Source organism: Oryzias latipes, chromosome 16, assembly GCF_053564925.1.
Source record: "Oryzias latipes strain Hd-rR chromosome 16, Olatipes_Hd-rR_3.1".
Classification (NCBI taxonomy): Eukaryota; Metazoa; Chordata; class Actinopteri; order Beloniformes; family Adrianichthyidae; genus Oryzias; species Oryzias latipes.
Genome location: NC_136252.1, coordinates 28,985,130 through 28,997,854, shown reverse-complemented (window position 1 = coordinate 28,997,854; position 12,725 = coordinate 28,985,130). Strand labels below are relative to the sequence as shown.

The following is a 12,725-nucleotide window of genomic DNA, read 5'->3' as shown; positions in this document are numbered from 1 at the left end:
ATGTAAAACTATTCAAAAACGGGTTTCTAGGTTTGTTGTATTGACTATTTTTACGTATTAAAAACATCTGAGTCTTAACATTCACCATGTCTCCAGATTATTAAATTCCAGGTTGTTGTTGTTCACTTTTCGGCACATCCCATCAAGGGTTGCCACAGCGAATCCGCTTTCACTAATCTCCACAGGCAGTTTGGCACAGATTTTTATGCCGGATGCCCTTCCTTACACAACCCTGAATTTTATCCAGCCTGGGGACCGGCACAGGGAGACTCAGACTCAGCCCCCTTGTGGCTACATAGTTGGGCAGTAGCGCGAAGGGTCTTGCAGACTGTAAAAATTCCAGGGTGATCCATTAAAACAAGATTGGTCCTCAAAATAATCGTCAGGCATATCAATCAAATATGGATGTAAGATCAAATGTATGTGACCAAACTGCATTGTAGTAAACCTATATAAATAAAGCAATATTGTCATAATAAAAAGAAAAAAAAATACAAAGCGACTATTTAGCAGAGTGAAGACCAATATCTTCCAGTTCTGGTACTGGTCAGGTACTCTTTCAGATTCATTATTCTTTACCCACTATTGGACACAATCCCATGTTCCTTCCAAAAAAAAAACATTTCACGCAGCTGTTGTAAGGAGACGGATAAATCATCTCTTTTTTGCCACAATTTCAGGAAGCAAGAGCAGGATGAAATAGAAGTTTGACTCGAAAAAAAAACACTCTACAAAGTAAACAGCCATCTTTTGAAGAATGTAGTCTTTTATCAGGGAAAGAAAAAGTTTTGTCCTTCTATGGAAGTGAACCACATGAGGAGAAACTTCAAGTACTCCACCAGAACGCCTAAAATGGTGTCTCTTTCTGCTTTGTTGATTCATTTCTTTGTGAGATTTATTATTTCAGTCAATCAGAAATGTGTGATCAGGTTGTGTAATCTTTCTCGAACTGGACATGAACCAACACAACAGCTGCTTCTGCTGGTTCAGAATAACAAAAGCTTAAATACTAATGTTATAGAGTGTCTGCACACGCACATGTGTGTGTTTATTGTTCAGATCTTCTCTCTCTACTGTATTGAATTGGCATCACTCATCCATGACAAATACAATCTGTTCCTGGAAATGTTGTAAGGGCCGTATTTTAAAGACAAAAGCCAAGAACAGTCTTGCAGCCACACAGACACACACCCACAGAATGAATATGGGATTATGGGTTGTAAGTGAAAGTGTTCCTTTATTGCTGCCATATGCCAGTCGGACACTTGGACATTTGTCAATGTGACCTCAGATCATGCTGGACAATGACCAGTGCAAGCCAACTCCTTGACCAAGAACACGGAGAGCCCCTTAGTGAGGGATAGAATTGATAGAATTAATAAATATCATTCTAATGTGGCTATGCCTCAATTATCCCCTCCGATCATCTTTTGATCTGAGCGTTAAGATTATGGTGCTTTTAGCCAAAAAACAAAACAAACTGTATTATTTTCTAGGACATAGTTTCTGCAGAGTGGCAGGAGTTTAAAGAAAACTTGCCTCTGTGTTGCAGGCGGAACAGCTAAGAGCTGTCCAGCCGTACAGTTTGAGCCAAATCCCACCTCGGACAAGGAAAACAAAGACACGCATGGATCTAGTCGTCTACAAGTATGCCTCAGAATAGAGCAGGGAGCTTATGGTCTGCCGATTGTAGATACGGCACAACTACAAGCTTTTTTTGAGCAGCATTTTAATGTCGCCTAATGATTATAATGATTCTAAACAACTTAGATAAAGAAATACTCAGAAATGTAATGTTGAGCTTAATTTTCATTTGTCCTCCATCGTGAGAAAAATGCCACAAGAACACCATAAAAAGACCAGAAATCAATACCAAAAACAACTTTCCTATTGATATTAGTTCATGCATCTCTCCCAGTACTAGCTCCTAGTCCCTCTCCTTCCATAACTCCAAAGGCATTTATCTATGTGGGAGAAGATGGGAGACATAATAGCAGTGTTAGATAATGAGATGATTTCTCATTAGCACTGATTCCATCTGCTCTGCTGCCTGTTCCTGCTGCGGGGCAGAGCCATGATGCCATGTTCTGTCTTCTCACTTCAAACTGGGACCCCAGTTGTTCCAGTTATTTTAAACAGAAATGGCTTTTATGGTTACATGAAAGAGGGGGGCAATTCAGTTCATATTGGGTTTACACTATCTGTACGCAAACTGTAAATAAATTCAAGAACACATAAAAAGTCTTTTCACTTAAACTCTTTAGAACTGAAGATAAACAAATGCATTTGTTTAAAGATGAGAATGGAGGGGAGATGTATAAAACGAAAATCAAGCTTAGCAATGTATTACTGAGTATTTCTTTTTTTAAACTGTTATGAATCCTGAGCAGACGGAAAAATACTTTAGAAAATACGCCGGTTGGACCACAAGTTCCCTGCTCTGCTCGGTTCTGATGCATCCACTTGTACACATATAGATCCATGTATGTCTTTGTTTTCCTTGTCTGAGCTGGCATCTGGCTCAAATACTGTACGGCTGGATAGCTCCAATATTGCTTGCAATTTTTGTTGCACAAGTAATGTAACATTGGGAAAGGTTTTAAGGTAGCAGGAGAGTATGTGAACGGAAAGCTCTCAACCATGGGGAGGGGAAGAGGGCCGGGAACTACTGCAGAGCGGCAGTAGTTTTAATGAACTACTGCCGCTCTGCAGAAACTATGTCCTAGAAAATGACAGACTTTTTAATTTTAGCTAAAAGCAGCATAGTCATCATTAAGACCACTTGGAATGCTTTTACAGTAGATCAAAAAAGGATCAGTGTGGGTATTTAGCAAACACCCTTTAATACATGTGCTGTTCATATTAGTTATTGTAGAGTCAACATATCCCTAATTATAAAGAACATTTAAGAAATTGGAAAAAACTGAGAGCCAACAACACATACCACTGACAGCATTGGAAAACCTCTTGAAAGTTGCAATTCTTATGTCAAATATAAAATAAAAAGCGGCCTGTATGTTTGAGAATAAAACAATAAAAAAAAACACTAACTGACAAAGTCCTACGTTGCCACCCAAGTAAAGGAAAAGTGTCTGGCAATCATGTAAAACTTCAACAGAATGGAGGACAACAGGAGGAATCTGCTGCTGAGGAGACAGTTACAGCAGGAGCAGGAGAAAACTCCAGCTCATTGATATGGAAATGTAACAAACATCAGCTCCTGCCTCTGCAGCGTCTCCCTCCCACTGCCTCGTTAACAATGTGATTAACAGACCTTATTAAGGCAGCTAAATTTAAAACAACAGTTCATCCTCAGCGTAATTAACACAGCAGAGGAGACGAAGAAGCAGGAGGAGGAAACACACTAGCTCTCACAGCGCTTCTTCAATAGGTTTAGGTAAATTATACATAATAATCTATTTAGCCTAAATGTGAAGAACTGGATTCAAGATGAAAGTCTTGTGTGAGAGCCTGTGAGCGGCACATTTAGTCAACATTGTAAATCCATTTCTTCATTTCAGGATGCTTTAACTCAAAGAAATGTTTTTGACACATTAATGGGCTCCATGCTGGTGTAATGCTTGATGCTGACAGCGAGGAGATCCTGGTTTGAACCCCAGCTTGGACCTTTCTGTTTGGAGTCTGCAAGTTCTCCTCATACATCTGTGGGTTTTCTCCTCCAACAGTCCAAATACATGCTCCATGTAGGTCAATTGGTGTCTCTATATTGGCCCCTAGATGTTCATGTGAGTCTGTGGTCCTTCAGCAGACTGACGACCTGTTCAGGGTGTACCCCGCAAACGCCATCACCCAAAAGAAGCTGGGTTAGCTCCAGTAGCCCCCTGGGCTAAAGTGGGTTCTGAAGATGGTCATATAGATGGATGACAGATTAGTCTACAAAATGAACATGGTGCTCTATTTTCTAAGACATTTTTAAATCTTATAAAATAAGCTTTGAGACAAAAAATGCAAGTAGGTACAAAATGGATGCTTATAAGTTTTTGACACTTTATCTAAAGATTTTTTTTTAAATCCTCAGTAGTCCAGGGCCAATTTACTTTACTAACAGTTTTTGTGGAAATGTTTGATATCCATCATCTTAGGAAAACACCAGCCTATTTATTTTTCACGGATAATTTTCTTTATATTACACAATAATTCCACATTAAACTGGAAACTACACCAAAAACTCAAATCCAAGTGGTTTATTTTTTCATTTTTTTCACTGCAAAAACCAAAATAGTAAATATCAAACTGTTTTTGTTTAAAGATAAAATGTGTATAGATTTAATAAAAATATATCTACCAAAAACAAATCAACAACTAGGTCAGAATGAAGTGAAAAAATTTCTAAAAAGAACCAAAGCAAACCTTCTATACTGTAAATGCTGTTCCAAGGATTTATTCAAGAAATTTTGAATTAAAAAATGGGCCATCGTAATTCCTTCGTCATTGTAAAAAAACAAAGTGATTGACAAACGTAAGTGCAGAGACTACTAAGGATTAAATATGATGGTTTAAGCGATGGTTTCATGTTTAAAAAGTTTCTAAAACTTAAAAGAACTTATAAAAAACAGTTTCTTGAGAGTTGAGCAGAGTGCTGGTTACTTTACTGCGTTTACCTTTCCTAAATCTTCTCTTGCTTGGTACATTTCCCATATAGGCAAAAATCAACAAACTGTTAAGTCCTTTTGCGTTCGAGTCCCCCCTCCTCCCACATCCTCTCCCTCCTACTGCGCGGTCTCTGTCAGGTTAAACACAGTAATTAAACGTCTGCTTTTCTGAGGTGATGAGAGTCCATTGTGACGCTCCGACAGCAGGTGTAATTTTCTGCCTCTCCTCAATCATCTCTGACAGATGGAGCTGTGGGCGGAACAGCCTCCAATCACCATTACCGCCACCATCATCATCATCATCACCGGGATTTTCTGAGCTTTTTTGCTGCGAAAATGTTGGGTCTAAAAGAAGCACACACACCCTGCAACAATTTGAAAACTGACTAACCTCCATGAAATCAAGCAGCTGGAGGGAGAAAAACTCCTCCACCTTCTAAACCAACCAACGGCTCAGGAAAAAAAAAGAAAATAAGGATAGAGGGATCAAAAGAGGAAAAGAATATCACCAGAGGTCTTAAAGAAGTCAGTGAGTCAGGTGAGACAGACTTCGGGCAGGTTTGTTGTTTGCTTGGCAGAAAATGTTTGGAAGTCTTGGGCTAAACATGCTGACACGGAGAGAGAATGAAAGAGGGAGGAATGGAGGAGTGGTGGTGGTGGGGAGAGATGAAAAGGAAGAAAGAGTTTTCAACCTCCTCGGGGTGTTCTGTACAGCCGTGGAGAAAGAGGTAAACGAAGAGAGAGCTCTTCCACTGCTGCAGGAGGGCAAATGGATTTAAACACCTTCTTTTTTACACCTCTACTTCTTTGCCAGCCATGTCAGTTTTAGAGCTCCATTTAAAGATCATAGGGTTGAGTTTTAGAGAAAACCTTTCTTTTGTTTTGTTTTTTTCTCGCAGAGGAAAGGAGCCACACAATCACTTTTGCAGATTTAGGGAGGAGATCATGAAGTGAAGCCAACAGTTCCTCAGGGTGAACGACTCAACACAGTCCTGGTGCCCAGCCCCTCCGGCCCGCCCATGTACCATTCATGTCCCCCTAGAACAGGCGCTACGTATCATTTCAGTTTTGTACTTGATATTATTATTGACTTGACTAAAAGTGAGTACAGAATAAACAAACAGTAATTTAACTACTGAAACGACTTTAGCATCGGAGAGGCAAGTGCAGCCAACCACTGAGGTGACGAGTTTATCAACACCGCCTCTCCACTCTGCTGCTTCTGTGTGGCCCCCGCTGTATGGTAGCGCAGCAGCAGCACTTTGATTCACTTGTCGGGTTCAGATGACCACGATAAACAAGCAGGTGCTCCTCAAAGATTTACAGCACAATGTTTCTTTAGAAAGAAACACAATTTCTCATGTTCATGGTACCAAAGCAGACCTTGGTTAGAATATTCAGCAACAAGTGATGCTGCACACTGTTTCCCATGCAGACAATTCATCAATATCAGATTTGAGCTCTGTGATGTTTTGTGAATTCTACATTTTTTATGTTTTTTATTTACAGATCGAGGTAAAGTTTCTATTAGGAAAGTTTTATTTATGCGTCTTAAAAGAAAACGTGTGATAACTTTGCCCCCCTAAAATGAGCAAACTACCTAACCACTGGACCAGGCTCTGCCTCAACTTCAACTAAAAGTAAAAAATCTTGGAGTAGGGTTCTCAACATTTTCCCTAACTGGGGAAATCACTGAACTGAAGAAAAAGGAGCGCTAAAGTGAGGTGTTGGCTTGCATATGCAAAGCAGCTGAAAATAATGTCAGGTCTTAAAATATGAAAAGAACTTTCTCTTTGCCGATTTATTTTCGTTAATTTGTCATTTGCTAATATTTCTAATACATATATATGGGACCCTTGAGTTTTGAATGACAAAAAATAGCAGATTTTCAATAAGAATCATTTTGCTCAAATTCTAAAAACAGATTAAACTGCATTTCTTAAGTTTCTCAAAGAAATTTAGTTATGAATAATAAAACCTTAGAACCAAAAGTAAAGAGTTCTTGCTAAATCTTCAAAAAATATTCAATTTGAGTTTGTGTGGAGATATAAAAAAAACCCTGAAGGATGGACAATTTCCCTTTAAACCCATAAAGCTCTTTAGCAGCTCTCTGAAGATTTCCAGTTTGCTTCAGGCAAATGATTAACTTATGTAATTGTACTTTACCCTTCATCTGAAAGCTTCATCACCATCCTCATCGCTCACCAGTATCTTAGCGTCTCGCATGGTGTTTTCCGGCACTGTGATCCAGTACTCGGACTGCTCCCAGTGTGGGGGCTGGTTGTGGACGTTGGTGATGATGACCGTCAGATCCACAGAGCTGCTGCGGTTGCCTCCATCTGACGCCACGATCTGCTGGCTGATCCTGGATGTCTGCAGCGAGATGCACATTCGCTTTTATCAGACATGCTGAATGAGAACCTTCATCAATATTTTCACTGAAAGGTTCTCCAACGTTTACCCTGAGATTTTTCCACATTCGAGAAAATCTGCAATACTGTGTTAAAGTAATTACAATACAGGAAAGCTATGAAGGAAAATATATGGGTCCCACAGATCCGAAGAAGAAATGTGGGAGATCTGAGGACCCCCTTACACACTGTCACACGGCAAGCTGATACAAAGAGCACACTGTGAGCTATTCTGTGCACTAAGATCCACTTCTGACATTAATAATCTTAAAAAATGAAACAAAAAATTAACCCTACATTTGAGCTAAATGTATTATGTTGTTGCATTGTTTGTGCATTTTGGATTCTTTTGGTCATTCTAATTAATACATTTACTGAAAAAATGGAGAGATGGGTGACAAAAGGATAAACAAAATCAATGGAAGATGGATGAGCACCTCACAGGAACATGCTTATTTAAGCTGAAAAAAATCATTAATAAAATACAGGTGCTGTTTTATTTTTCTTTTTATTTCTATTTTTGTTTATTTCCTGTGTTTCTAACCTGTGAGATGGGGTGGTTGACATAAATCCAGCCAGTGCTGGGGTTAATGTGCAAGTAAGCCGGTTTCTGGTTGGTGAGCGAGTAGGTGATGGCAGCGTTGCTCCCCTGGTCGTCGTCATGTGCTGCCGCTCGCAGGAAACTGGTTCCAACTGGAGTGTCCTCTCTCAGGAAGTCTAAGAGCAACAATGAGATTGACCATCAGAGACACATTTTGTTCATGAAAATGCTCATGAACAAAATTTTACAACAAAACAGTTTAGTATGTTAGTTTTAATTTGACTCCAGCAAAAAAAAAAAAAAAAAAAAGCCTTTATTGCTCAGTTTGACAGCAGCTCCATAATGCTTTGTGATAGTAAGCAGATATTATAATAATGGGAACACAGGGCTGTGATGTGTCAGCAGGTTGTCATCTCATTTTGTCATTTCTGGATCTCACTTTGCAAAGTCAACAGATGCATTTTTTAAATTTATGAATACAACCTGCTGACTGGGGCAAATGTCGCTGATGTTTAAAACACAGAAACAAGCGGACTGCAGGATGCCTTCTCCTCTATTATCCTGCATTTAAAGCACCATGTTGGTATGAATGTATTTCTGCTATAACTGAGCTAAATCAACTGAGCAGTCACTGCAGATAGTGCTGTGTCTATAATTATTTTAGCCTTGGAGAACCCAAGAACCATTTTGTAATGTTTGTTTGTTAATTTTGGATAGCAGAAAAAAGGAGCAGCCAAAAAAAGGTAAAAGAATAAAGTGAAAAAAAAATAGAAATAAACTAAACTAAACTAAAATAAAATAATAGTCATATTTGACCCAGTGAGTTATCCAGGGTTAAAACAAAGAATATTAAAGATTAAAGCCCCACTCTAATGAAAATTGCGTTTTTGGTGTTTTTAACATGTTCTTGAGGCATTTTCCTGAAGATGAAGGACAATATTAACAAAATTAAGAAATCCGAGTTTTATTCTTATCAAATTGTTGTGAATCTGGAGCAGATGAAAAAATGTCATTTGAAAAAGAGGGTTAGGATAATTTTTTACGTAATGAGTACAACAGGTATGCTACGATCGCTCTGCTTGGCTCCATTCCGTTACATCCACTCGCAGACGACTAGATCCATGTACAACTTCGTTTTCCTCTGCTGAGCTGGCATCTGGCTCAGAACTGTTCAGCTTGATAGCTTCAATATTGTTCACCATTTTTATTGCTCCGTTAATGTTAAGTTGGGGTTGTGAGGGGCTGTAAACTAAGAGGAGAGAATGTAAACGAAAAGCTTAGTTATGGGTGATGGGAAGAGGGGTTGCCCACCACTCTGTGGTGAATTTCTAATAAACTACTGCCACTCTGCCACTCTCCTAAATACGCACACAGGTGCAATTCTAATATAAAAACCATTGGGATATGCAACGGAGAATATATTTGCTGTTTATGTCTTTTGTTCATGTGTTCATCCCAGCTGGATTGTGACTGGTACATTTTTTTTAAAAAATGTTTTTATTTTTGGCTTTTTACATGGCGTTTAGAACCTATGAGGTCTCAGAACCTCAGAAATATTACAAGGAGTTTGCTGGCCCTTTCTCAGCTAAGAACTCAAATCTGGAGCTGGCTGGTGACATTTCCGTTTTGTTCTCTGCGAAATACCAAAAGTTTTCCACAGCATTTTAAGTGCCCACTAAATTTAAATTACTTTCATGTTCACAGGCAACAGCAATTTGTTTTTTGCTGCCTGAAGGCATTCTTCTACTACACAGTAAACAGTCTCCTCTGCAGAAGAGGGAAATTCTGCATAATGTTAAAGCTAATAGAAAGTAAAGAGAAAACACCAACAAGCTGCTTATCATGCTGTCCCCAAAGCCCCAAACCTTTGTACACTGTTTTATGTGGATAAAGACTAGAAGATGAATAACAAGCAGGCTCACCGAGAGGAGGTTTCTCAAAGGGAACCCCCTTCTAACAACACATACATGTACTAAGCAGCAGTAAATGAATGCATGTCCCAGAAACATTTCAATCTGCCCTTTTAATACTTAATGAGAAACTGTGAGTTTCACTAATCGTACAAGGAGAACTTCTGACGCTATGTTCATCAAAACACATATTAGAGCACATGGTAAACAAGCACAGGCCCTCAGGGGTTCTGCAGCGAATATTTTATCAATCTTAAAAGCTATCCAGGATTACAAGGATGCAGATTTGTACACGGCAGTGACAACAAAGACTCAGTTTCCACTCCACCTGTTCCAACATTCAGGCTGATGCTGACACACAAACGGGGACGTCGGAGTCTGTTGTTAGATGTACTTACATTGATAGCGACTGTTTTCAAACTTTGGGTCGTTATCGTTCTGATCCAGAATCAGGACTGTGATCTGGCAGATCCCGATGAGTGGCTCCTCGGCCTGATCGGTGGCAGTCACAGACAGAGTGAACTCCCTTTGGCGCTCTCTGTCAAAACTCACCGCTGTTGTGATCACACCTAGAAAAAGAGCAGTGTTAGTATTAGACCTGCTTGTTCTGTGTGAGACTAGGGCTAGACTTGTAACATGGATTAAAAAAAATGCAACATTGATTATTCTAATCTGTGACCTGAATTCGCTGCAAAGACATTCCTGGCAAAAAACGTATTTCTGTTGTTTTCAGGCTAGTTTTGATTTGTTTGATTTGATTTGATTTATTGATTTATTTCAAGTATTATAGTCGAAGCAATAAAAAAATGTCCACATATTTATTAAACCCATTACAGAAATGTTGAAATGCAAGAGATTAAAAACACAAAAAAATAAAACAAAACAAAAAAGACACTTAATCACATTTGCTTAATTAAATACAGTGATCATTAACTAAAGTCAAGTAGAGTTTGATTTATTGCTTGAAAAGGAGTGGGAAGAAGCGAATTTACATAATTCCACCCCTACTGAGTTAATTCATTTTATAGTTTTAAAGTTTTTCTAATCCGGTTCTGATCCGATAGATTCTTTTCAAGTAACAAAATCTAGTACCTAGTATTGATTTATCTGCAGAAAACATTCATTCATGATTTCAGTAAACAGTAAGGGTGACCATTATGTAGCAATCATCGATTATTAGAACACATTATCACAATAAACCAGTAATTATTGCTACACATTGCAGATCAAGTAAAGAAAATCAATAGCTTATTGATTGTAATTTAAACATTTCAGTAATCATTATTGCACATTACACAATTTAATACTCATTGATTGTAAGTAAAAGAGCTTTGATTATTTCACCACAATCATGTTTACACATGTATTTGGAATTATTTGAACACCTGTTGACCCTTTACTCCTCTGATCTGATTGTGAACTCAGAGTTTCTTTATACATTTTCTTGAATATTTGAACATTGTTTGAGCTCATTACTGAACCCGTTCCAAAGTTTAGTGCCACACACCGACACACAGAAACTTTTCTTTGTGGTTCTTACCAGTTTGATCTTGAAGTTCCTAGATCCCCTCAGTTTGCAGCCAACTTCGTTTTCTAAAAAAACTGTTTTTGGATATTAAATGGTAACGATTTCCCATTGAGTCTGTATAAAAGTTGAATAGTGTAAAAATCCACAAGGTCATACAGGTTTAAAAGTCTAGATTGATAAAATAAATTGTTTGTATGATCAAGACATCCGGCTTTATGAACATTTCCGATGGCTCGTTTTTGAAGTAAAAAGAGAGGATTTAGTGAGCTCATACAATTATTCCCCCAAATTTCTTTACAGTAGGTAAAATATGGTAATATTAAGGAGCAATACAATACATATCTACTGTTGTATTTTAATATATGTTTCGATTTATTTAGTTTTATTTGTGAAAGCTCTGTCCTTTTTTGGGTCTAGAATCTAGACCAAAGACTCTAGATGCCTCAGTCACATGCACCTGTACAGATGTTGACTTGTACAGGTGTTGCAGGTTTTTGGGTGGTTCTGGCCTGTGGAGGGTCCTAGACAGGAGTGGCTGCTTCTTAAAGGGAGCAAAGGTTTGTCTTGTAATTCCCTTGAGACTTGTTTGGCCGCCTAAAGGGACGTCATTCAAGATGGAACATACCATTGTCGTGCGTGTGGTAAGTGTATCTTTGTAAGTTACATGCACTGTAGTTGTCATTGAGGTGCGCATGCTGGCTGGCTCTTTACTGACCGTGCAAATGCTGCACGCATGGGGTGTATACGTGATATGCAAGTGCCCGTAAGAGGCCCACACAAACCGCTCTGTTTGCCTAATTTTCCTATTTCTATCAGTCACGCTGCACGCAAGGAGCCCCCACTTATCACAATAAACAGCACTAACAGGCGCCTTTCGGAGTGCACAGGGTTTGGGGGGTTGAAAAAAAGAAAAATCCGTACAACTCGCCTGCGTCACGCCTATTTTATCCTTACCTACCCTTACTTGTTGTTAAAGTGTTCGCCACGACCTATTCAATAGAGCATGCCTGTAGAAAAAAAACGTGCATGAAGATTACTGCTCATCGTGCGGTCTTTCTATCTTTTGTGCTTGCCTGTTTTCGCTCTTGGACAGGCTGTATCCACCCGTAAGGGCAGTTTAGACTAAGGCATAAAGCTGTATGTCCTTGCCAACAATTTTGTTGTCAAAGGAGATTGTTTGGTTTTTCCCTTAAACCTTTCTTGAAACAACTAAAGGAACTCCTTTGCCAAGAAAGGCTTTACCTGATTATTTATAGATGCTGATGTTTTAAATGAATGCTTTTTGCAGCTTAACCAAATTGTTACGATGTGTAAAGTGGACATACCAAATAAAAAGCTTGGCGTATTTATTTCAAAACTTTTATCAGCTGCTTCCTCTTGCCCAGAACATTTTTGGTTACTCAAAGTTAAATACAAAAAAAAATTCTTAGCTAAATCATTTATACATTTTGATAGTAATACCCAGATTGGTTTTGACACCAATCATCATTACATTAAATGAGAGCTCACCAGAGTCAGGATTGATGTCAAACCCAGACGACACACCGTCCCGGTGCATGATGCCGTATTTGACCTCTCCGTTAAGCCCCATGTCAGCGTCACGGGCCTGAACTCTCAGGACAAACGTCCCCGGCGGCTGGTTCTCCAGCACAGCTGCATTCAAACTGTAGTCTTGACACTGAGAGCACAAATACCGCAGTCACAACAACGAACGTGGGCAAG

General features: G+C 38.9%; 1 protein-coding gene across 1 annotated transcript in view; it reads right to left on the bottom strand.

Annotated features, from left to right (window-relative positions):
* Nucleotides 1-12,725, bottom strand: part of si:dkey-22o22.2 (neural-cadherin) — a 130,131-nt gene that overhangs the window by 36,631 nt on the left and 80,775 nt on the right. Inside the window, exons 9-12 of the mRNA XM_011485705.4 lie at nucleotides 12,513-12,681; nucleotides 9,874-10,044; nucleotides 7,569-7,741; nucleotides 6,819-6,986 (exon numbers count right to left, since the gene is read on the bottom strand). Of these exons, the coding sequence (XP_011484007.1) occupies nucleotides 6,819-6,986; nucleotides 7,569-7,741; nucleotides 9,874-10,044; nucleotides 12,513-12,681 (681 nt within the window). The remainder of the gene's footprint in view (nucleotides 1-6,818; nucleotides 6,987-7,568; nucleotides 7,742-9,873; nucleotides 10,045-12,512; nucleotides 12,682-12,725) is intronic.